The 26988-nt window shown below is 40.5% G+C and overlaps 1 protein-coding gene across 5 annotated transcripts in view; it reads left to right on the top strand.

Moving 5' to 3' along the window:
• Window positions 1–26988, top strand: part of LOC148031153 (RNA helicase family protein) — a 120873-nt gene that overhangs the window by 30124 nt on the left and 63761 nt on the right. For all 5 annotated transcript variants that reach the window (XM_087684692.1, XM_087684691.1, XM_087684690.1 and 2 more), the window contains one exon: window positions 26292–26384. In XM_087684692.1, coding sequence (XP_087540818.1) covers window positions 26292–26384 — 93 coding nt within the window. The remainder of the gene's footprint in view (window positions 1–26291; window positions 26385–26988) is intronic.

Raw genomic sequence — 26988 nt, 5'->3', positions numbered from 1 at the left:
ATCTTCCCCAAATGCGACTTGAAGCTTGTTCCATGCCTCTTTTGCTGTTTTTGTGAGATCAAGGTGATAAATAAGGTGGTCAAAAAGACCAAGCTTGATGATGGTGAGTGTACTCTTGTTCTTCTTGAGCCATTCTTGATAAAGTTGTGGGTTATAAGAAGCTAGAAAGACATGTTTTAGTGAGAGAATTATTAATAATACCTTGTGGCATTGATGTAGGTATAAAGGGTGTAAGACATGCAGATTTTGGCATCTTTTATCAAAATACAATTATTGTCTCTCATCTCACCTACTTGTACTTAGCTTTTGTGGCTTCTCGCTTTTCTTTCCTATCTTTCTAGTATTTCTCTCTCCTCGTCACTTACTCTCTCTTCTCTTTTGTCTCTTGCTCTTCTTTCTCTCACCTCTTAGCCCTCTCCTTGACAAGTGGTATCAGAGCATTGATCTTTGATTCATTTGGTTTAATTTTTCTTGGATTTCTTCCACAAGCTAGTTACCTTCTGGTTATTCAAGGACAGGGTGCCAACTTGAAAAACGGATAAGTATAGTGACTAAGGACAGTTAGTCAGAGCTAACATAAGTATTTGAAAACAAAGTTGGAGGCATCTTGGACAAAATGGGAGTTCATGCATCCATAAAAAGCCATTTTAGAGGTAAAATGATGAAAGATAGGGAGAATAGAGTTAGTTTCGGTTAAAAGTTCTGTTACTTTTCAAGGCAAACTTTCTCTTTCTTCTCTATTTCAAGATTTTGGCTGAAGCTCTCATGGTGGATAGCGAAGATCTCTCTCTCAATCAATAACTGCTTTATTTTTTTCTAGAAGCATGGGGCAATGATTCTTCATCCCTTGCTGATCATTTTAACCACTAGACTTGAGGCATAAGACACAAGAGAACACTAGATTGGGGCCGAATTTGGCACCACAAATTGCACTAATATCCTACTCCGCACATGTTAATCTCTTCTTTATTGCTCGCTCACTCCTTGGATAAGTGCTCTATTTCATTCTTAGCATGGATACACACCTTTGAGCCTTTGATCTTCATTTTCTTTGCTGAAAACCCTAAAAACCAGCAAGGCAGCCATAGCCACAGGTTTGGAAGCTTCAAAATTTTTAACATTTGATTGTTTCCAAACTCCAAGGCTTCTCTACTACCATTTGAGAGCAAGATTGGCTTCAAGATTGAAGACATTTCAAAGATTTCAGCACATTGAGCCTCCTAAAGCTCATGATGGAGTTATATTTTGGGGCTTTAGTTTAAAGAGCTTGAATCTTTGACATATAAGTGTTCAACCGGGCTTAGAGCATTGATTTTTAAAAAGGATTTAATCTTCTTTAAGCATGTATGGGCTGATTTCTATGGATTATTGGAGCTTTATGATGGATTATGAAAATTTCTTCAACCATTGGATTGAAGCTTGATTCCAAGTAATCATTCATCTTCTTTAAGCTTGATTAAGATATTTTACTTGCTTAATCTCTGAAATCTCTTAACATCCACTTGTTTAAAACTTATCCACTTGTTGATGGGAGATTCTTGATTAATTAATTTTTTGAAATTGATTAATAGATCAGAGATTAGTGTTTCTTCTCATTGATTAGAGCTTTTCCATTGAAATTTAATATTCATTTCAGTCCTATTTTATCATGAATGTCATTTACATTGTCTTGATTTATAAGCGTGATTTGATTGTATGATTCTCTTTGCCCAAGAAAGAAATATGCAATCAGTGAGTCATTGAATTGCGTTTGTAAGACCCTTAGCCAACTCCTATTTCTTGATCCAAATTTTCATTGATCAAATCTTGTGTATCATTGAAGGCTGAAAGAAAATTTCGATTATGCATCTCATCCTTGTTTGCTTAATTAGAATGCTCTTGCCATGTTGATATTCCCACCAAGGAAAAAAGTGGATGTCAGGGGAGATAGTGGAATAATAGTGAGACGACCCTTCCCCACTATTAAAGATTCTGAAGGGGTGCAACCAACCGACCCGAGGGAAACTTTGCTCACCTCCGGGTGATTCGTAGCCCATGTAGGGAGCCTGTCATGCTGTTATATTCCTTACCACACGTACCGCGAGTAGAGTCATTGTCACGAGGATTTGAAAATTTGATGCTTTGCTTATGCTTAATTGACATTTGATTAAAGGATTAATCAAATGTGCAATTAAAAGATGCACGTGTTGCATATGTGAGGTGCAAGCTACTTTCTCACAGTTGAAGACCGAAGGACCTTGTGAAAAGATGGGTGTCAAAGGCAAAAGTTATAACAAGTTACACTTGTTAGATTCTAGGTGAATTTTGGTGTCAGTTTGCCCCTAGGATCATTAATTGGCCATTAAGTGTCAGTGGTGACACTAGGGACTAAGCATTAATTAATGGATTAATGCTTGTCCATGGGTCAATTAATGCATGGGACCACTTTGGGTTGCAAATGGCCGAGCCAATTAAATTTTGGATGGGCAAGGTCAATTTTCTGGGCATGGATTAAGGGCTGAATTAATTTTCAGAATTAATTAATTCTGAAACTTAATTAAAATAGCTGGAAATTACTGAAAATGGATTAAGAAAGCTGCCACTTGGCAAAACTTTCCCATGCAAGTGGGGGAAAGGCTAAATAGGGCTGAAGGGAGAGGGAAATCTCGTTTTTTCATTTTGGAGCTGTTGGAAAGAGGTGTTGGACTGTTGCTGCCAGCTTTTGGGACCAATTTCCAGCCATTGGAAACCATTTTGGTGATGGAGATTGTATATTCTTGACCTTGGGAAGCTGACAATTGCTGTTGAAGATCACAGTCTCTGATGCTCCTATTGTTGTTGGTGCATCCGTTTGGGGCTGGTACAGCAAGGCAACAACTGATTTTGATCAGTTCTTCGCGACAAATCTCAAAATTTTCTCTCTCTAAAACATTCTCTCATCTCCTTCAGCCTATGCTCAGCCATTCTCAACAATTCTCAGCCATTCGGAGGAGATCTCAGCCATTTTTGGTGGGCTGATCTGTAATTTCTGCAGTAAACCCTAATTCACAGCAGAAATTAGGGTTTAGCAGCCACCTTGGGATCCGTGCCAAAGATTGAAGGCTCAAGGGACTGAAATCAGCAGCTGATAATTGAAGATTATCAAGGGATTTTAGGAGCCAGCCCATCCCGAATTGATTTGGAGCAGCATTTGGCCAGCCAAGGGTCAAATTGGAGAAGAAGTCCTGGGTGAAACAAGGGGCAAATGACCTAAAAGGCTTGCTGGACATTTATGACAGCAAGAGCAATTGGTTAGCAGGAGGAGATTGAAGAATCTCAAATTGTATTCCTTTCAATTGAATGAAAGCTAAAGAAATACCGCAAGGGGCGCCAATTTTGGGGCCAACAGGGTGTCTACTGTCCAAGAATGTTATGGTAAAGTGTGTATTGCATTTTATGTGCATTTATTTATTGCTGTGATTAACTCTTAAATCAGGTTATCACCACCCATTCCAAGAAGGAAGGCTGGTTTCAGTCATTGAAAATCTGAAGATTTCAGCTGGATAGCATTGAGTGGGACTCCATTGATCAGTTACAAGGATTATATAGGTTATCACGAGTTTACTATTAGGGGAAATTTCAACCATTACACTCTTCCTAGCAGGGGACAGGTGTGCTTAGGTGTAACATGGTATTTGGACCTTGATTTGGGTTGATTTTTAGTCATCTACAGGTGTTACAGATTATCCCAGATTGGTTATAAGTCTTACATAGAGTATTTCACTCAAACAATGAATTGGGACCACTTTTGGGAAACTTTTTACTTGGTTACAGGTGTTACATAGTAATTTTGGAGAATTTCCAAGACCTATACCGGGTAATGTAGGTCATACTCAGCTCCTATAGGTCATATACAGGGTACCATAGGGTTTGGAGACCTTATCTTAGACTTAAGGGGAGGTAGATACACTAAAACAGTGCTTTTATAGTGTGCAGGACTATTCTGTACAGTAGTAAAAGAATATTCCCAGAATATTCTGTTATGATTATGAAATTGAGTGTTATAGCTCAATCTTGAAGAGCTATTTGTTGGCTTCGTTTTCCATCAAAAAGTTCTTGATTCCAATATCGGATTGCAAAGTTATAGCCATTTTTGTATCAGGGGGTCTACTAGGACTGCATTGTAATAGTGAGCAGAAATGGTTGGAAGCAAGGGAAAGAACAGGCCTAATGATGATGCAACAAATAAAAGCAGCATGTGAGGCAACACCTAATGCACGCCATGATGCTGAAGATTCTCAAGAGTGTGGTGCATATAGTACTCTTAATACCACTCTTTGTAACTATGAGATTGGGCATTCCATCAGACACATGGAATTGGTTTCTAAATTGGATTAGGTGGTTGAACAATTGGCTCAATCCAATATACAAGTGAAGGAAGTCATGGTGCACATGGCTCAATCTACTAAGGATTCCTTGGAGAAGTTTGCTTCTTCCGCCACTAGAGATTCTTTGGACAAACTTAGTGCTCAACTCTCTATGCTTGTGGCAACATAAATGACAGCCAGACAGTAAAGATAAACAGTCCTTTCAGTTATGAAATAATAATTATTAGCCAGGTATCATTGAGAAAAAGGGGATACCACACAACACTCGTGAGATTGGAGAGACTTCTTTCAAGGTTGATGAGCCTATTTTGAGCATTCATGGATCAAATCCTCCTCAAGCAACCAAAAACCAACCACCTATTCCTCTAGACAGGTTTCAATTCAACTATCATAGGTGTGTCTCTAATCTTTCAAACCCCAATGGCAATTACATGGATATGTAGCCCCAAGTAACTATTGGATAGCAAGGCTTTGTTGAGAGGGAACTCCGTGATAAGATTGTGTTCAGTAAATATAGTGGCCATTCATCATCACCGGTTGATTTGGAGGATAAGACTTCAAAATTATAGTCTTATTTGGACATTTTTCCTGGTCAGATGACCAAAAGACTCACTTTGCTATACTTTACCTTGAGAGCTTTGCTCATACATGGTGGAGGTATATAAAAAGGAAAAATCAGCAAGTAGATAGTTAGGAGGAATTCAAAGCTAAGATGGCTCAAGTATTTGTCTTTCCCATTGAGAAAGAAAAATTGGCTAGAAGATGGTATCAGTTGGACCAAAGAAGCCTATCAGTTAGAGAGTATACAAACTAGTTTTTGAATCTTATCATCTTTGTAGAGAGTGTGAGCAATGATGCAAAGTTGCATAAGTATATCTATGGTATGGAGCCTAATTTGTTAGTTGATGTTATGGCCCAGAAAGCCGCTACACTCTTCCAAGCCATTGAGTTAGTAGAGAGATATGCTCATAAGTATAGGAGGGACATTCCTATGCAAGCTTCTTTTGGATAGCAAAGGACTGTTGTTAAATAGGGCAACTTTTGGGCAATTATGGAGGATCCCATACTTCATTTAACAGTCCCAAAGCTCCTACATACCCTACTTTCAATGCTTCAAGACAGTAAAGTGCGTCAAAGTCAGTAATCTCCCATAAAGGGGAGCCTAAGCAAGGTAATAATAGACCTCAAAGTATCTCAGCAAACAATGGCAAGTTCATACCTATGGATCTTTTCAAGGAAAGAAAAGAAAAGCGTCTATATTTTAAATATAGTGAAAAATATATGGTTGATCATGTATCCAAGTGCACTTACAAGAATGCCAAGGCCAAGAATCACAATATGATAGTACTTGAGGATGTGGATAACGAGGTTATTGATGAACCAATGGTGAGTGTACAAGCTCATGATGAGCATGATGAGGATCTTGATGCCGATCAATCTTATGAGGTTGCGGATAGATTTCCATTTGACCTTGGTCGGAATATTTCTTTTGATCTTGGTGGGACATATTTACCTCTTGTTGCCACTACCCTTTGTTCTATTTCCATGGGTGCTTGGATAGGCTCAAAGAGTCCTAATACACTTTGTATGAAGGGTACTATTTATGGAAAGAACGTGTTTATTTTGATAGATAGTAGTAGTACACATAGTTTTGTGAATAAGTTAGTTGTAGACAGATTACATTGTTTTCCCACTAATTTATAGCAACCCACAAGAGTACAAGTAGCTAATTGTGAAGAAATCAGCACTCAAATGCGCCCATAGGTTTCCATATAGTTAACTGAAAATTATGAGGTATAGGTGAACCTAAGTGCCTTGGAAATGAGATCCATAGATATTGTGCTTGGGTGTGATTGACTGATGACTTTAGGAAAAATTACTATGAATTTCTCGTAGTTATACATGGAGTTTGCTATTATCCATCTACAGAGAATCCCTAGTAAATTTGATTTTTAGCTTATCAGCATTAAACAACTCAAGAAGGAATATAAGAGGTGCTCTGAGATTTTTGTTCTACACTTGAATAAAGAGACAGAAGATTAGTCAAAGAATTCCGTTAAGCATCTAACTTTGAAAGCTTTACTTGAGGAGTACAAGGACTTGTTTGAAGTATCTCCTTTATTATCTCCTAAAGGAGTAGTGGATCATTCCATAGATTTGGAGCTTTATTCAAAGCTAGTTAATAAGCCACCTTACAGACTGTCTAAATGCGAGCATAAAGAAGTAGCCAAGTAAATCAAAGAGCTTTTACAAATGAGGTTCATTAAGCCTAGTTTATGCATCTCCGATCTTGTTAGTGAAGAAGAAAGATGAATCATTCAGGATGTGTATTGGATATAGGGGTCTAAACAAGATCATAGTGAAGAATATGTATCCAATTTCTAGAGTTGATGATTTGCTTGATGAGCTGAACTTTGAAGGGGGCTATGTTCTTTACCAACATTGACTTGAGGTTCGGATATCATTAAATCCGTATGAGAGAAGGTGATGAAGTTAAAACTACCTTTAGGACTGATCGCGGATCATACAATTTCCTAGTAATGCCATTTGGGCTTACTAATGTTTCAGGTACCTTCTAGATACGATGAATAAGATTGCAGTTTTTTCTCTTCCTGTTTGTCATAGTTTTCTTTGATGACATATTGATTTACAGTAAGACTCTAGAGGACCATTTATTACATATGAGGAAGGTTTTTGATGATACAATTTCCTAGTGATGCCATTTGGGCTTACTAATGTTTCAGCCACCTTCTAGGTTTGATGAATAAGATTTTGCAGCCTTTTTTCTTCCAGTTTGTCGTAGTTTTCTTTGATGATATATTGATTTACAGTAAGACTCTAGAGGACCATTTATCACATATGAAGAAGGTTTTTGATGTATCGAGGCATCACAGACTCTTTGCTAAGGAGAAAAAGTGCTCTTTCATGCAGACTGAGGTGAAGTATTAACCACTACTTCACTTAGAGGGTTTCTTGGTCTATTGCCATTCTATTGCAAATTCATTAAGCATTATGCAGTTGTAGTAGCTTCTTTGATTGATAGATTGAAAAAGAAAAAAGGAACTACTTACTTCTGCTCCTATTTTAGTATGTTTAGATTTCTCTAGAGAGTTTACCATACAGTGTGATACTAGTGGCTGTGGCATAGGGGCCGATTTGCTGGAGGAGTATGGGGTTATTGCCTTTGAAGATCACAAGCTTACAAATAAAGAAATGTCTATAAATATTTATGACTAAGAGACGTTGGCTATTTTACATGCGATAAAGAAATGACACCATTATTTGTATGGTAGCTGGTTTAGAGTTCAAAGTGATCATATGGTTTTAAAGTATTTCCTTACTCAGTCAAATCTCACCCCTAAGTAACGTAGATGGATAGCTGCCTTGCAAACAGGGGCAAAGACAATATGGTAGTTGATTCTCTTTCTAGAATGTGGGCATGTCAGGTTTCAGCTATGATTGAGTTACACGGTGATTAGATTGAGGAGTTATAGGAAGTCTCTTGTCACGAGGACGTGAAAATTTGAGATGTTTTAATTTCGTTTATAACATTTAATGAATTTATTAATCAAAAGTGTAAGGTTGTTTAGCACATATGATGCACGTGGCAGCTATTTCATGGTAACACGACTTATTCAATACATTCTTTAGGAGATCATAGGTGAGCATGAAAAGAAGCTTCGCTCTTGCTCTATCATTGAGTATTTGATCAAGTGGAAGGGTTAACCACTTGAGGAACCTTCTTGGAGGCTAGATTCTATTTTGGATGAGTTTCCCTATCTATGGGATGCATTAGTGGTTGAGACATAGTCAACATGGGAGCCAGTTGTGTTATAAAGAGGGTCTAGACAGCAGTCTGTTTTAGAACATATTTTACTGTGCCTAATTTTCAGAAATATGCCACCTACATAGGGTGAAAGTACTCTTTAGGAGCTACCATTTGACATGTGGCATGCCCTATTTGGATACTTCTACTAGAAGATATAGGAGTTTTGTTAAGCATGGCTTGTGTTATTGCAAGCTGTCTAATCGGATTTTGTTTCTTGAAGATTTGAAGGCTCCAATTTCTTTTGAAGACATCCGGATTATGTATATGGTAGAGGCTTTCCTTTATGTTTTCATTTCAATAAATAATTCTTCATTACTTGATTCATTTCTTATCTTTTGTATAGCTGAGATCAGATTAGTACTTTGTTTTATCCATCCTTCTTTGCCATTGTAAATTTGTTATTGTGAGTAAAAGCCTTTGGGCAGGGATGGATTGTAAGAAGCTAGAAAGAGTGTGTTTTTGTGAGAGAGTTATTAATAATGCTTTGTCACATTGACATAGGTATAAAAGTTGTGAGACATGTAATTTTTGGCATCTTTTATCATAGTATAATTAATGTCTATCATCTCACCTGCTTGTACTCAACTTTCATGGCTGTCCAATTTTTTTTTCAATTGTGATGCCATATCTTGACATCCCAATGGTAGATGCTATGGAGAGGGCTCAGATTGAAAAAGGCCCAACTTTTGTGATAAAGTTTTTGAGAAATTTTAAGGGAAAAAGAAAAATAGGGAATGAGTTTGGGTAAATTAAAGTGATTTGAAGTGAGTGATGGCTGGTGTAAAAAGCCCCAAATTTTATTGACAAAATTTGTGAAATTTTATTTTTTTATAAAAAATTACAAATTCCGTACGAAATGCCCCTAAACAAAATGTGAATAAGATTTGAAGCCTTAATCTTTGAAAAGATTGAAGATTGCTCTTTTAAAGCTATGGTTGTAAGAGCTAGGCCGTCATGGATGGTGAAAAATCGCCCAAATCGTGATGTGGTTGGGCTGTCGGTGCTTTTGATGGGCTGGAAGCGTGTGACCTAGCAAAGGTGATGTGATATCTGGTAGATGTCGATAGGTCAAGTGCCGGCGGGTTTGTAGGTTGAGTTGTCAATTGTGTGATGACAGTGATACGTTGGAGATAGACGAGTGATTGAAGCAAGGTTGATTGATGAACTGCAGAACAGATGATACAATAGATAGAGCAATGAGTTAGATATACAACTTGGCTTATATATTTAGGTCCTATCACGTGTACTTTCAACTCAATTATCATTATCAATATTTCTTTCAGTTTGTGTTTACTTGCAAGAGTGTTCTCTCTCTCTCTCCTCACTTGCATGGAGTTTCATCCATCATAGCTTGTTGGTCATGCATGTGAGCTCCATATCCAATAGTTCCTTCCCCATTAAAGGGCTAAGCGTCATTGAACCGATACAAATCAAAGTTAGCCGTCCATTTGGCTAGTCATGAATTGATGTTCATCATCTTATCACATAACTTCTTCTTCCCTTTAAAAGGATCAGGTTGGAGTTGAAGGGGCAATGCCCTCATGGTTGTGAGTGCAAATGGAAAATGGCGAGTGCACATCTTGGCTAATTGTTGTTGCATGTTCTTGATTTAATCTTGGGGAATCGCCACTATTGATGAATCTCCATCAGATTTGATGAAAGAAGACACTTCCAAAGGCTGCCCATGAGTGTGTTTGGGTTCATGTATTGAGGTTCAGTAGGAGTGGGAGTATCAAAAGGAGATACTTTATGAGAAGCCATGATGGTAAGAGAGGAGTAGATTTGGAAGAGAGTCATAAGATTAAGAGAAAAAGGTAAATCACAAGAGTTTGTGCTGTTTAGAGTAGAGAGAGAGGCGGGTATAGATGAAGATAGAATTGTAAATAGAGTACATTAAATGCAAATCTATTTAAGCATCTTTTTTTTTTTTTGGGGAATTGGGTTGTTGTAGGAAAGCAAGGGGGTAGCTTAGGGGACTAGCTTTTTTGAAAATAAAAGGTTCAATTAGAAACTGTGAGAGAAAGAACAAAAAGATAATGAATAAGAAGAAAATCGTTCGAGACTAACTCCCCTTATCCATGTGGACCTTACGTGTCACCAAGGATAAGGTCACAAGAGTGCTTTCCCATCCCATCATGTACGTGGATGTGATCGTTGACCAATACCATGTGTAGTGGACATGTTGAGGTCCATCTCCCCCATGCAGGACTCCACAGATGCATGCTAGCAGCAATAAGTCGGTTTGCTTGATAGAAAGTGCACTCTCCCTCCTCGACATCATCACTTCTCTTCTCTCTCAATTTGTCTTTCTCTTTGGCATCATCATCTCTTCTTCCTTCTCCGTGTTTCCTTCTCCTTGACATCGAAACATTTCTGATGCTTTTAGACTAATAAAGAAATATACATTTACATCGAAGTTAATATAAAAGTCAACAAAACATTATCATAAACATTAAGTGTTAGGGATTACAATAGCATTTAATGTTACATTAACATTAGAATTAATGATAACATTAACATCAAACGTTAAGTTCATTGACAAAATAGAAATTTTGATGCCCTTGTAGTTTGAGATTTAATTACTAATGACGGTCTACCATAGCCTTGAAGTGGCCTCGACTCCCTCATCTACACAACCGAGAAACCCTCCATGCACATGGATCACCCCAACATAAAAAACCTAAGCATGAGTATGGGACAAGAAGTATACCTTGTTGTATCCACTACTCGTAACACATGCCCTTGGTGCCCCTCTTGTTAGTAGTGTCCTAAACCACCCTAAATGAGATAAAAGCGTATCTATCATGTGTGAACCATCACAGCTTCATGAGCAAAAGTGGTTTTGTGCACGTCATTGGATCTCATGCCCAATTGTACGTTGATGCATTGATACCAATGAAACATCTCCCTAGGATCCAACTTGCGCATGAAACACAACACAAGCTATATCCACCAATATAAGATATTGGACATGAGACTAACCTCCTAGCCATAGGAAAAAGCCGACAACTCAAGATTCAAAATGAGTAGTATGCTAAAGGGTGCTTTGCACAATGAGATGTATAGAAGAATACTACATGAACATAATGTGCATTCAACAAGATGCCACTTGGGATAGTGTTTCTCATGGGAAAATTATTCACTTGCCCAAATGACCTTTTACAAGGATGATAATGATAATGCAATGCAAAGAGTAGGTACACAGGGAAGGGATGCCAATGCCGAGAACAAAAAGACAATGTTGAATCTTGTAGATGCTAAATGAAAGTAGGAATACCCTCCCAACCATGAATGTCAGTGCCGAAAGAGGAAGATGAGTCTAATGTCAGCCTTTGTGTGGTGCCAAGAACCATCAAAAAGGAGGAAGAAGCACCTACTTTGAAGATCTAGGGAGAAGTAGTTGTTATAGTGGCATCAAGAGATGCGTGAAGATCTGACTTGAGAGATGAATTCTCCATGCTAGTAGAAGAGCAAGGATCAAAGGAAGATGAACCATAAAGGAATGACTAACAAGCCATGTCTTCAACCTTAGAAGGACTAGAGTAAACCTCCATTGTTAGCCCTTAATTGAAATATAAAACCCAACATGTAAGTATGAGAAAAGGCTAGAATTTGCAGACTAGTGTTTCATATTGAGATGCTTTGGTGCTAAACAAATAAATGTAATGCAAAGCTAATATCAAGAATGAGTAATAAAGTAAACGAGTGTGTGCAATAGAAGGCAAATGAAAACCCTATCACTAAGTAGCCTAAATGATAAATTAGTCTATGGGCTTGATAGAGTATCCTAAGGAACTAAGAGTAATAAGTAATGCTAGATTAGCCCAGTGTACCCTACGAGACCCAAAAATTGCTAGTCCAAGAGTGTTAGGTACTATCGCTCATGTTCGTTAGCAAGTCTTTGCCAATGAACTCATGGCATGGCGGAGAGGTGGATCTAAAAAACAAAAGGGGAGGGGGGTTTTTTGGGATTAGTTGTCCTCGGTATAGCAGCTAGAAATGTTGGTTGCGAGAAATCTGATGGTACGGGTGTGGTAGACCAATCACTCCTACCTTTTGGTGTCTTGAAAGGTAGGGGTGGAGCGGGCTGTCCATATGCCATGTCCCTTGTGCCAGAGTGAAGCAATTTAGAAGCGAATGACCAAGACAAAGGGTGAATAGAGAGAGAAGACAGAGAGAGAGAGAAAGAGACAGTGAAATGCAGAAAATCTGTAGTGAAGAATGGTGTATAGGAATGTAGAAATATACATGGGTGCAAAGAGAATATTTGCGTATGTCTTCACCTTGAAGATCTTTTTGGGACTAAAGGGCCATCGTGCCTTTTATATGTGCATGGGTGTGAACACACCCTTAGCACATTTGTACTTTCATATATATATATATATATATATATATATATATATATATATATATATATCTAAAAACCTAAAGAGGTATACTTGTCATTGTATCCACAAGTCGTGCTCACTCTCCTCTCTACTTTGCTCTCTCTCTCTCTCTCTCTCTCTGTCTCTTTCTCTCTCTGCTGTACGTAAGCAGTGTGTGTCTCGATCCTTGCGCCACAGGGCATAACAAACTGGTATCTAAGCGGGCAAAGAGTGCACACTTCTCGAGACGCCAGGAGTGAGCCGGGTGAGAAGGCAACTACCAAGATGACAGTTGCTATTGGATAGTAGGTAGGCGTGACCAATAGAAAGTGACAGGCGAGCTCTTGACAGGTAGTAGATTGTAGCCGGGTAGCAGACGACAGTCGATAGGTCCATTGCGGGCAATAGGGGACGTTGACAGGCAACATACAGTTGGGCGACAGGCCACAACCTTGGCGGGAAGTTCGATGGGGCAGTCAACATGAGTCACGTGTCGGGCAGTGTCACGGCGGGACCAGCAGGGCGTTGACGGACGGGGCAGTCGACAGGAGCCACGCGATGGGTTGGTGACGAGCGACAATCAGGCGGCGACTTGCACGGCGGGTCAACAGGATATACCACCCCCCCGGTCATGTTTTATCCCTCTTTCTTGACGGGGGTTCGTGCGTATAATCTCAGAGCTTAGATTTGTGCAATCTTGGCCTGGAAATTTGGGGCTTTTCTTGGATTTGGGGATTGTGATGTAGAGCAAGACCATTTGTCTTAGAAATTGCAGAAATTTGTGACATTTTGCCTCCGACATTTGGGGCTTTTCATGTACATGCAAGAATTGGGCTGAAATTTACCCAATTTCTCGACATTGATGCACATTGGAGCCCGTGCAATTTGGGCCTTTCGCGGTTTGGGCGAAATCTGTGCGCCATTTGGTCACTTTATGTACATGCGGGTTTAATTCCATTCAATTTGGACATCTAGCACTTGGAAAAATTTGGGGTTTTGCTGAAATTGCTCTATTTTGGCAAAATTGGTCTATTCTATGCATGTCAGAGACAGTGCAGATGTATGGTTGATTTGAGCACACAAATTTTGGGGCTTTTGACAGTGCGAGTCAAATTTTGTGCCTGTGGGTGCATGTACAGCAGAAATTGCAGCTAAAATTTGGGACTTATCATGTAATGTGATGTATTTACCCTTGAAAGAGCTGTAATCAGTTGTGGAGTGCTGTAGCACAAGGTTTAATGCTTCTGAAAATTTATCTACAGATCTGAAATTTCTGCTTCTACGTGGTTATTTATTGCTGATTGGTACTTGTTTGTACCTTGGTCACTTGTGTGCAGTTTGGGCCTGTATTTGTTGAAATTTTTGGTCACATTTGGGCTGAAAATCATGGCTGGCAGCAGTGACAACAGTAATCTCATGCGCATTAAGAAGCTTGAAGGAGCACATAACTTTGCAGTTTGGCAAAAACAGTGCTATAATATCCTATTGAAGTAGAAGCAAGCAAAGCCGATTAAGACCAAAGGGGCAAAGCCTGCAGATATGGAATAGGAAGATTGGGATGAGTTAAACGAGCTTGCACGCTCAACCATTGAGCTATCGATTTCTGATGCCTTGCTGTTTAACATTGAAGGTTTGGATTTTGCATATGCCATTTGGACTCGACTAGAAGAAATGTATGCATAGAAGAGTGCCACAAGCAAAGTGTATTGGCTGAAAAAGCTTATGGATTTGCGTATGAAAGAGGGTACAACAATGTCTACTCACTTGAGTGAGTTCAACTCCATTTTCAACCAGCTGGTTGCCTTGAAGTTCTTGATTGATGAAGAATTTAAGGCTACATTCTTGCTTTGCACTCTTCTAGAGAGTTGGGATATATTCAGGACTGCTATGAGCATTTCTAATGAGATTTTTTTGTATGTTGATATAGAGAGTGCTCTACTCATGGAAGAAATGAAGTGGCATAACAATGCATATCCAGCAAGTCTTCCAGTGCTTTGCATACTAGGGACAGATCACAACAGAAAGGCAATCTGATAGCAAGGGACACAGTAAATCACGTAGCAAGGATGCTGAATGCCATCATTGTGGCAAGAAGGGTTACTTTAAACGTGATTGCTACAAATGGAAGAAAGAAAAAGGAAAGGGCAAGAAGACAGATGATAGCAAGGAAGATAAGAAAGAGAGTCAACCTAAGAAGAGCAGTGTCAAAATTAAAGAGGTGAATATAGTCACTCATGACAGTGACAATGGGAATCACATACTCTTGGTCTCTTCACACTTTAGTACACATGCTTTACTTGTAGATACAGATGATGATAGGCATACTTGGATTTTAGATTCAGGTGCTTCTTTTCATGTCACCCCTTATCGTGAGTGGTTTTTGGACTATACAAGGGGTCGATATGGTGTTGTCCATCTTGGGGACAACTATGCATGTGACATTGCAGGTATTGGTAATGCAGTTGCAGTTTTAGCATGGTTTTGTCTTCATACTTCAGCATGTATGGCATGTACCTCAGCTCAAGAAGAGCTTTATTAGCACAAGGCAGCCAAATGACGATGGATTTCATACCACCTTTGGTGATGGGAAATGGAAGATCTTTAAGGGATCTAGAGTGATTGGCAAAGGTTGTAAAAGTGATATCTTGTATTCTCTTCATGTATCTAGTGTGAGTGATCATATTGTTGCCATGACCGAGCAGCCAAGTGTTTCTTTGTGGCATGGCCGGTTGGGACACATGAGTCAAACTGGAATGAAAGTATTTTCTCGTTTGGGTTACTTGTCTTGTCTTCATTATGCTGATTTTGAGCATTGTGATCATTGTGTTTATGGTAAACATGCACAGACGTCTCATAAGAAGTCTCTTTTGTCAAATTCTTATCCTCTAGAATTAGTACGTTCCGATGTATGTCAGATGCTCGGGTTATCTTTAGGGGGAAAGAAATATTTTGTCACCTTTGTCAATGATGCTATACGGAAGGTATGGGTTCACACTATTCGTAGCAAAGACCAAGTGCTTGACAAGTTTAAAAAATTCTTGGTATTGGTTGAAAATCAGATTAATAAGACATTTAAGTGTCTTCACTCTAACAATGGTGGGGAATATGTGTCCAAGACCTTTCAGGCATTTTGTGACTGCAAAGGGATAAAGAGGGAGCTCATTGCTCCTTATGATCCACCCCAAAATGGAGTCGCAGAATGTATGAATCGGACCATACATGATACGGTCCGTACAATGTTGTCTCATGCTGCATTACACCATGGTTTTTGGGCAGAGACTATTATGACAACTGTACACTTGATTAATCAGTCACCAAATAGGTATTTTGGGGGGGGGGGGGGGGGGGAGTTCCCCAAGAAGCTTGGTCGGGCAAGCCACCTTTGTATGCACACTTGAAAGTGTTTGGTTGTGAAGCATTTGTGCACATTCGTAAAGAAAAATGCAGCAAACTTGAGCCATAGTCCTGTAAATGCATTATTCTAAGATATGGTGAGGGTGAAATGGGGTATAGATTATGGGATTCCGAGAAAAGGAAAGTAGTACGCAGCAATGATGTTATCTTCTGGGAAGATCGCATGCATAAACAGCCCGAAAAGACTGAGGAGGTCCGTAGGGTTCTATTCTGGGAAGAAATACATTTTGGACAGCAAAATGTCCCCATTGTACAGCAGCAAACACCTGCTGAAAATGAACCTGCAAATGCAGAAAATAATGGTGGAAATGATCAGCCAGCTACTACCCATAATAATGAGCCATTGGATGTGCAAGAACAGCTAGGACAACACGCTGTTAATGATGATTTGCAGGTTGAAATGCCAGGACAGCAAGCTGAAAATGAAAACTTGCAGGAACAGCCAAGAAACAATGATCATTGGGTTAGGAGATCGTCTAGGGCTACTAGACAACCTGCTAGATTTGTTCGTGGTGTAAACAATGTTGCTGATTATGTCATGTTGACAGACTGTGGTGAACCGTCTTGTTTCAAGGAAGCAATGGACAGACAGGACAACAAGAAATGGTATAAAGCCATGTTGTCAGAGATGGAATTTCTTGAAAAAAACGGCACTTGGGACTTGGTGCAATTGCCTAAAGGGCAGAAAACCCTTCCATGTAAATGGGTTTACAAGATGAAGGTCACTTTTGGTTCCTCGCCAAAATACAAAGCACGATTGGTTGCGAAGTGATACAAGCAGGAACATGGAATCGACTTTGATGAGATCTTCTCTCCTTTAGTCAACATGACTATATTGAGAACCATTTTGGGCTTGGTTGTAGCTAAAGATATGGAGCTCATACAGATGGATGTAAAGACTGCATTCTTACATGGTAATCTGCATGAAGATATATATATGCAGTAGCCTGAAGGGTTTGTGGCAAAAGGGAAAGAGAAGATGGCATGTAAACTCAAAAGGAGTTTATATGGGCTGAAACAAGCACTAAGAGAATAGTATCATAAGTTCAATACATTTATGCAGTCTCAAGGTTTTCATAGAAGTCAAGTGGATCACTGCTTCTACACCAAGAAGGCCGCAGATCTTGGTGATGCAAATCACATTCTTGGCATGCAAATACTTAGAGATAGGTTGAAAGGATTACTCTATCTATCTCAGCAGGAGTATATCTCCAAGGTTTTGCAGCGTTTTAATATGGAGGGGGGGAAAATAATTGGGGTTCGATTGCCTCCATATGTGAAACTCAGTGCAGAGGACAACCCTACATCTGATGCTAAGCAGACTAAAATAGCCAAGACACCATATGCTTCAGCTGTTGGTAGTTTGATGTATGCTATGGTTGCTACATGTCGTAACATTGCCTTTGCAGTGAGAGTGGTTAGCATATATATGACAAACCTTGGTAAAAAGCATTGCAAAGCAGTGAAAGGTATCATGAGATACCTCAAAGGCACAAAGGATTTATGCATCTGCTTTGGAAAGCAAAAGGCATTTGTCATTGGCTTCACGGATGTAGACTATGCTGGTCATGCGGATTGCAAAAAGTCCACTTCTAGATATGTGTTTACCTTCACAGAAGGAGCAGTCTCTTGGATCGCCAGGCTACAAAAGTGTGTTGCATTGTCTACTACAAAGGCAGAGTATGTGGCTGCCATTGAGGCATGCAAGGAGGCTTTATGGCTTTCAGGTTTGGTGGGAGAGCTTGGCATTACAGAGTTACCTGCTCTCCATTGTGATAGTCAAAGTGCTATCATGCTAGCACAGAATCCCGTCTTTCATGCAAAGACGAAGCACATACATGTGAAGTATCACTTCATTAGAGATGTACTTAACAGCAAGAGCATTGAGCTTATCAAAGTGCATACAGATGATAATCCCGCAGATCTTCTCACGAAGGGTCTTCCAGCAGAGCGGTTTGCTCATTGCCAACAGATGATGGGAGTTGGAGAGATATGTGTATTTCAGCTTTGTACATACCTAGACTTAGTTGATTCTTTTCTTCTCTTAAGGCATATTGCCTTTAGGTGGGAGGTTGTTGGGAATAAAGGGCTATCGTGCCTTTTATATGTGCACGGGTGTGAACACACCCTTCGCACATTTGTACTTTCATATATATATATCTATTTAAAAACCTTAAGAGGTACACTCGTCATTGTACCCACAAGTCGTACCCACTCTCCTCTCTACTCTGCACTCTCTCTTTGTCCTCTGTTGTACGCAAGCAGTGCATGTCTCGATCCTTGTGCCATAGGGCATAACAGGTCTCAGTCTTCGACAACCCCTAAGAACAGTCTCTAGGGTCTATAGCCTGAAATTTGTGAAAAACAACTGATCAAGATTGCTGAAACCAAGGCCTTTAAATAGGCTAGGAAAAACACAATGAACAATGCAAGTCAACTGCATTTAATCGACTGCTGTTTGACTGCTTGTGCCATGTCAGTTGCCACGTGGCACACCTCTTGCACTTGTTGCTTGCTAACCAATTGCTGTACCTGCTGCTCTTGTCTAGGGAATGATCAACTAACTAGCTCTAACACTCCCTCTGAGATTTTGGACATGGCAGAAGGCTAAGGGATTTGGAGTGTTGTCGAAGTAAAGCCTGGGAAAGCGCCTAGTAAACAAGTTTGCAAGATTGTCCTTTGTCTTGCAATAGACTAGGAAAATGGTCTCATCTAGAATCTTCTCCTGAATGAAGTGGTACTAGATTTCAATATGCTTTATCCGAGCATGAAACACAGGATTCCTGGCCAAGGCAATACAACTCTCATTGTCGTACTGGAGAATAGTAGGACCTGTTTGTGGGCAGCCAAGCTCCTCCAAGAGCTTGTGAAGCCACACTGTCTCACAGTAAGTAGAAGATGCTGCCCGACACTTCGCCTGAATTGAAGAAAAGGCAATTGTGGGTTGCTTCTTGCTGCTCCATGAACCAACACCTAAGATAAAACAATAACTAGTAGTGGACCTCCGATGATCCACATCACTAGCCCAATTGGAATCACTCCAACCTGTAAGTACGAAGTTTGGAGCACCTGTATGAGTAGGATAATAGATCCCAAGATCAAGAGTCCTATGTAGGGGAATTGCAAAATCCTCTAAGTAGCTTGCCAATGCACCATCTTGGGTTCACTCACGAACCTGGCTAGCACACCTATAGCATAACATAAGTCAACTCGGGTATTAAGAAGCCGGATTAAGAAACCAACGAATTGCCTATAACAGGTAGCATCCGCCAAAAGAGATTCGGAATGTTAGAGACTTGCATTCCTCCATCTTACATGTGGCCAAGAGCTCCTGTACATACCGCTGCTAGGAAATAAAGATCCCCCTCGGAGTCTGATAGATCTCGTGGCCTAGAAAGAAGTGAAGAAGTTTCATATCCATCATCTCAAACTTCTCATGAAGTGTTGCCTTCATGTGCTCGACCATGTGAGTATGGTCACCTGCTACAATCAAGTCGTCCACATAAAGGACAAACAATACATGACCTCCACCTGAGGTGTGAACATACAGCTGGGGGTTGACTTTGGAACGTCAATACCCTAATTTCTCTTGGAGGAATGAGTTAATCTTCTCATTCCAAGGATGAGGAGCTTGTCTAAGGCCATAAAGAGCCTTTCGCAACCTATACACCTTACCATCAGAAGAACCGAAGCTAGGATGCTGCTCAACATAGATCTCCTCCTTCAACTCCCCATTCAAGAATACAAACTTCACATCTAGGTGATAGACCGGCCATCTCCTATGGCTAGCCAAGGGAAGAACTACATGAATAGTGGCCATTCAAGTTGCAAAACCTTTAACAACAAGGCGGGCCTTGTGCGTGTCCCAGGTGCCATCATTGCGATACTTGGTCTTGAAAATCTGTTTGACTCCAATGATGTTCTTATGAGGAGGCTTCGGCACGAGAAACCAAGTGCTAGTCCTCTCAATTGACTCTAGCTCTTTCTCCATTGCTTTCCGCCAATGACCATGCTGTAAAGCCTCCTTTACGGAAGTCAGTCCCCGATCTTGTATGACACAAGTCATCAAACAGTAATAAGTGCAAACAAGCTCTATGTGGAGTAATTGGTTCCTCGGAGAATGTTGTGAGCCATCCTTTGGTTGCCAGTCCTCAGGGACCTCCTCAATCCCTACATCATGAAGAGTGTCACGAGCCCAACGAGGAGGTTGGAACTTGACTCGTTGCTTTCCGTCTGTTGAAGTTTTTGGAAGGTCCACCGACGCTGGGGAGCAATTGATGAATCAAGTGACTGAGAACTAATCTCCTCATTTGAAGAAGAATCCTCAAGGGGCATAGGCTCCAGAGGAACAGTCGTAGGCGCCCAAGAATCTCCAAGAACCAGGTGTTCCTCTCCCCCCTTTGAGGTTGGAACTTCCTCGAACTGAACATCATGGCTCGTATAGACATCCCACTTAAGAAGATCATACAATCAATAGCCTTGAGCCCACAAATACTTGTCTTTTGGAAGTCACTTCAAATTTTTCATGTTGTGTCTTCAGGATATGAACATAGGCGTCAGACTTAAAAACCTTGAAATAAGAAACATCTAGCTTAGACCCAAAGTACGCCTCATATGGTGTCATACCAACAACAATGGAAGTTGGGGAACAATGAAGGATGTAAACTGCGGTAGCCACAGTATTAGGCCATAGACATTGAGGTGTCTGATGATGCTCCATCATGTTATGGGCCATCTCGATCACACAACGATTCTTTCGCTCCAAGATGCCATTCTCCTGAGGGGTGTTTGTATTGGCAAACTCCTGGTGAGTACCACGATCTGCACAAAAACGAGCAAACTCATTAGAAACAAATTCTCAGCCCTTATCTGATCGTAAGGTCTTTAGCGACTGACCTGATTGGTTCTCCTCAAAGAGCAACCAATCCTTAAAGTTTGAGAAAGCCTTCGACTTCAGCTTCAGGAAATAAGCCCATGTCATCCTGTTGTAATCATCCACAATTAGCATGAAATATAAGCTCCCTCGAAGGGACTCCGTCCTCATCGGGCCACAAAGATCGGTAGAAACAAGCTCCAAGGGTGCTGAAGATAGCCTCAAAGCCTTGCTGGGAACAGCTTCACGAGTTTGCTTCCCACGGACGTAGGTTACACAAGGCTGTTGTCTCACCGCAATATCTGACGAACCTCAAACTAGTTGTCCCTTTGATACCGTTCCAAGGTAATCATAATAGAGGTGGCCGAACGGAGCATGCCAAAGCTCGGACTAAGTGTGGGAGGTTAGAAGAAGAGAAGTCAAGGCAAGAGAAGACCGTAACATGTAGACTCCTTTCTCCTCATAACCTGAAGAAAGAACCTACCTTGATCCATGAGAAAAAATCCGAAAAGAATTCTCATCAAATTCGACTAAAAGACTGAGGGCACAAATCTTGTGCACCAAAAGTAGATGGTGGCTCAAGGTAGGGACATAAAGTACCTCGGATGTATGGGCACCACCACGTCCATTTGGAATAAGATGCATGTTTTCCCGTCCTTGTATAGGAATAAATGAACTGTCACCAATGAGAATTTGGCCATGCGAAGGTTGCAAATGAGCAACACTTGGTGAAGAAGAAGTCATGTGTTGGGAGGCATCACTATCAACAATCCTCTCTAGAGTGTATGGGGCCGTCAATGTAGCATCAGAGGCCATCGAGGGCGAATCCTCAAACCACCTCCAAATGGAGGAAGGTAGCTGATGAGGGAGTAGCCACCGCTCCAGAATCCTTTGAAGTTTTTTTCTTCTTGGTTGGGATAAAGGCCCGGTTTAACCCCCTCTATTATGCTATCACCTTCATCCATGGTCACATTGGCCAACTCTTTGCGGAGATAGGATATCCTGGCCTCATTGTGTGCCGCAAGCGTATGCTTAAGTACATCCCATGCTGATTTTGAAGACTTACAAGATCGAATGTGCGGAATAATTGCCCTTTTCATTGACAAGGCAATCAAAGAAAGTGCATGTGTATCTTTTGAGTCCCATTTTCTCTGATCCTCGATAGGAGGGAGAGGAGCAGTACCAACAATGTGTCCTTGAGCGTTACGCTGAGGTGCCTGAGGTGTAAGACCTTCTGGTCGTTGCAAATCACCTGTAACATAGTCCCATAAGTCCTTCGCCACAAGAAGATTACGGACCATAAAACTCCACAGTGGGTAGATTGAGCCATCAAGTTTGTCCCCCTGAGTGAGGACACCCAAGGATGTTGCTCTGATCATTATTTCTATGACGTGCCATGCTGTCAATGATAGACAAAAATCTGCAGCTAAATACTTCAATGCCGAAGTATAGAGTATACTCCTCAGAGTACCAAAATCCACTCCTCTGAGTACCAAAATCCCCCCACGGGATTAAGAAACCAGTACCAAATTGTCACACAAATGCCAAATTGTGCACAATGCCACCCAAATCAGCACTCAGCCAGTAAATTACTGATGCCAGGAGGCATATTCCACGGTGGATTCCGTGAGGTTTTACGGTGGATTCCGTAAACTTAGATGACCGGGGCTCATACGCAAAGAGGATTCTTTGTGCGAGAAGTTGATGGGGACGCCTGTCCTTTTCGGGCGTTTCATTAATTTAGTGTGTACATGGGTGATTCCATAGCGGGTGATTCCGCAAAATGCATATTAAATTAATAAACGTTTATGAGTTTAGAGTGCGCACTCGTAATAAATTAAGGTTAGGATTTATTTCTAACCAGTTGATTTATTTATGTAGCTGAAGACTGCTAGGTATTCACTATTGTCGGTTTAATTGTGTTATTTTACTAACGATTGTGAATGCTTCAGTTGATGTGTAGAGATAGCAGCAGTGGCGGAGGAAAGCATTGGAGTCTAGCGTGTTTCCGATCTTTGGACTATATTTTGATAGGCGCCACGCCTATATTTTGATTATGTCTATAGAGACATCGATTATTTATTATTATTTTGTATGCGCTTATGCGCCTGGATATGTTATTTTTATTTGGACATTGAGATTGGGCGTGCCAGACTCTTTGGGCACCGTCCATTAGCTTTATTTTCCTATTTTTGGTAGAAAGCAAACTCAAAAGCTAAAAGCTTGTCATATTTTTGTAATTGGGCTATTTTTGAGCAAAAAGATTGGAAATATATATTAAATACATGCTTTGTGAAGCGCTCACACAAGGCATGGGGGAGATTCAACCCAATTTGTCTCTTGTCTCATGTCGTGCTTGTTTTTTACATTGGTTTTTGTGCTAAAAAGTAGAGTGCTTTGTTCTTGGGGACCTTTGGGAATTCACTACGTGAGCTACCTGCGTCCGATCTGCGCACCAATTACAGCACTATATTGCTGTACCACACCCGCCTCGAAATGTGTGCCCACAAAAATACAAAATACAACAACTTAATGTTGATTCTTACCAAAATTAATTGAAATTTTTCAAAATTCTTTGCCCAATCTGACTGTAACAGCAATTAAATGCTGTTGTACTGCTTGTTGCTTGCCTTGGAGTGTGTGTCGAGCAAAACCCCCAAATTTCTTTCTAAAATTTCAAAGAAATTGAAGAAATTTGTACGATACAGTAGGAATTTCTATAGAAATGTCGCCTCGGGATGTGTGTTAGCAGTGAACAACAGCTGAAAGCTGCCTTGTGATGTGTGCCGGATCCAAAAAAACTGAAAAGCCCCAAATTTTCTTGAGCCAATGTGGAAGAAATTGCGCAATGTCTATGAATTTGGTAACAATTTGCACAAAGGGCCTCCAATCGGGCAAAAGCCCCAAAGTTTTGGTGATAATGTCCAAGAAATTGAGAAATTTCTTCGAATTGGTTGTCAATTTGAACTCCGAGAGCAAAAATTAGCAAAAGTCCCAAATTTTTGGGCAGCGTGAGCTGAGATTCGAGAAGAGATCGCTAAAATAGACTGGAAATTCCAGAAATTTCGAGAAAACCCCAAAGATGAAAATTAGGGTTTTTGCACTTTTTAGGGTTTGCAGAAATTGGTGGGCAGGACTGACAAAATGGTGGGCAGAGCTGAAAACAGCAGCAGCTCTTCCAAAACAGCAGCTTCTCGGGCTACGTGCAGGGCTGCGCGCAGGCTGAAAACAGCAGATCTGGAGCAAATGACTGAGCTGGACAGATCGGGAGCGAATGGACAGATTTGGAGCTGAACTGGACAGATCTGGAGCAGATGGACAGATCTAGAGTAGACATGAGACGTCTCAGCTACAGCTCCTCCTCCACTTCAACAGCACCTCACAGCAGCTGAAAACTCTTCCTTGAGGTGAGAACCAAGCTGGCAGTAGTAGGACCTTGGGCGGGATGGCATCGGCTGACGGTGGTGGCTGAACAGAATCCGCGCATATGAGCTGCTTTGATACCAAATGTTGGAAAATGGGAGCCAGCTATGGAGAGAGAGAGGAGAGACAATGACAACAAGAGAGTGAGCTGAAGCAAAAAGAGAAGAGTGTACTTGCTAGAATGAAAGATAGAGTGAAAGTACAATTTATGTTTAGGTCAAGGGTTGACCTAACCAGCCTTCCACCAACTAACTAGAGTTAGGTTTATTTTACTCTAGAGCCTAGTGTCACTACTTTAAGTTTCTAAGACACTAGGTGTACACACCTTACATTGACACTTTAATAAGTGTCCACACCACACAAATTGCATTGGGCGCTGCCCATAGAATCAGCACATTCTAACAATGTGTAGGTTGTCTCTATTTCAGGCACTGCTATGACGTTTCACGATGACGTTTCCTGTGCGCCCAACATAAAAAATAATTTTATTTCTATTTCAGCCATTGCAACTTCTGGCATTCGAGTCATGTTCAATGGTCGTGGATGTGTGGTGTATGATGATCAAGTTTCTTCTTCAATTATCTTGAGAGGCACCTTCACTAAAGGCCTCTATCGTCTTCATACAATTGAACTTCCATGAGGGTAAATGGTGCTGACTCAAGATATGGAAGTAGTGTTTGAAGCAATTTGAGAAGTTCTCATCAGTGACCAAAGTTAGGTCCAAGGAAGAAGGGGCCTTTCCAGATTATCAATAAACTTGTTTTTTGAACTATCAATATGATTTGTCTTGTAATTGGATGATGCATTAGGTGCATTAGATTAGTAATCTTGTGGATCACCAGGGTGCTATTCTTACTGCAACCTGTAATTGGGAGGAGCTAAAGTTAGTCAACACTCATGTGCTTTAGAAGTTGGTGGTGCTGGAGCAGGTGCTATTTACAGGTACAAGAAGGGTATCTGGTGGAAAGAACTTTGGCATTGCTTGAATTCAAGGTTTACCCCATGCATGAGGCAGTGTGGTTGAACATGACCGAGTTTCTTTTTATTTGATTGGGTCTAACATTAGGCCATGCATCTGAGTGCCATGCGAGTGGGGCAGAATGTAAGGGATGTGGGTGATGCATCAAAGTGGTCATTTGTCAGCCAGGACCAAGAATGGGATGGTGAAAGCAGAAAACGTGATATGGCAAAACAGGCATGATTTACTTGTTGGACATCAGGTGGAATTGGTCAGACTGTTCGGGTCAGTTTATTAAGGCAGCCTTTTCTTATCTCAGTGATCATTAGCCGATGTCAGTCCCTCTCAACTTTCCTCAGTGGGCATACACAATGACTGGCAGATAGTGCAGAGAATTGAGATTCAGTCTCATGAATAAGGTGAGGGTTTGTCCTGAATTTGAATAGCAGGACATATTCCAAGTGTGGTGCAGGATTGCTCAGCTGGTGTGCAGGGTGGGTTTGCTATTGGATAATGGTTTTCCCTTGCTACATCATGATTACTGCTGTTATATATGAGTGAGAGGATCAATTGTGCCTTTAGATTCTCTTTTCTCTTTTGAGTTCTGTATTTTTTGAGACTACTGTGTTTGAGTGAAAGGTCTTGTACAGATAAGGAACCAACTCACAGCATGGATTTACAGTTTGAGCACTAAACAAGGAAACACGTGCTAGGGATGACTATCTATATGCAATATATGTGCAAGGACCAAAAATAGGGTACGCTTACATGGGCTGCCAAAGGTTTTCCAGAAACCGTGAATAACTATAAGAATGAACAAGACAGAGAAATGTATCTGTTTTATTTCTCTCTGGAGACATATTGTGCTTGCTCTAGGGTGTTCTGGATTTTGGCCAACATGAATTATAAAAGAATTTGATGTACCTTGCATTGCCCAACGACACAAATCAGAGCTTGAAACCAGCAATGTCATGGTTGCTGACTTGCATGATTTCACACTGGTTACTAACGTCTGCATTGCTCTTCAGTTTCCTTAGTTTAACATGTGCAATATGCTTCAATTTTGATCACTTTTTTGCAGGCGAGTAGCATCTGAATTGAATGTGGAGCTAGGTAATGAGGTTGGCTATTGTATACGATTTGAAGATCGTACAACAAACAAGACATGCATCAAGTGAGTTTTTTTTTTCCCTTTTCGGTTTTGTTTTGTCATTTCTGGCTCCGGGGGTGGGGAGAGCAAGCTTTATCATGTCAACCAAGCATCAAAGCCGTGCTAAACTATACAAGAGCGGATGATACTGCCTAGTGTTCTGTGCTGGTAATCAAGGGTATTACTTGCTTGTTCTGTGTCATTAGCTGAGTACAATGTCTACCACAACTTGCATGACATACAAAAGCAGCCTATTTTCATTAGATGTAATCTATTCCTGTTTCAAGTTTTCCTTCGCTTAAGGCTTGCTTAGCCAAATATGCATTAGTATTGATAAAGCAAGAAGTTACGTCAACTTGGCATGTTTTATGTGACCTTTTGTAATTATCTGTCACAGTATAGATATCTTGTGAATCAAATAGTACATGATTAAGGTGGTTATGTGTCTCTTAAGTATTGTCTATAGTAAGTATGCAACCTAAGTTGTAGCTTTAATTAGCACGTAACATGTTGCTTGAAATCATGGTTATGACTGAAGATGTTTATAACTGAATCCCTTATGCAAAAGTTAACTTTTCCAGTATGGATTTTTCTTTACAATTGGAACTTCTGCAATACCCTCTTGCTG

The sequence above is a fragment of the Lygodium microphyllum genome, chromosome 9, assembly GCF_053477565.2.
Source record: "Lygodium microphyllum isolate KBCC chromosome 9, Lygodium_microphyllum_v1.1.10, whole genome shotgun sequence".
Lineage (NCBI taxonomy): Eukaryota > Viridiplantae > Streptophyta > Polypodiopsida > Schizaeales > Lygodiaceae > Lygodium > Lygodium microphyllum.
The sequence above is the reverse complement of the archived record's forward strand: the minus strand, read 5'-3'. Positions and strand labels throughout refer to the sequence as shown.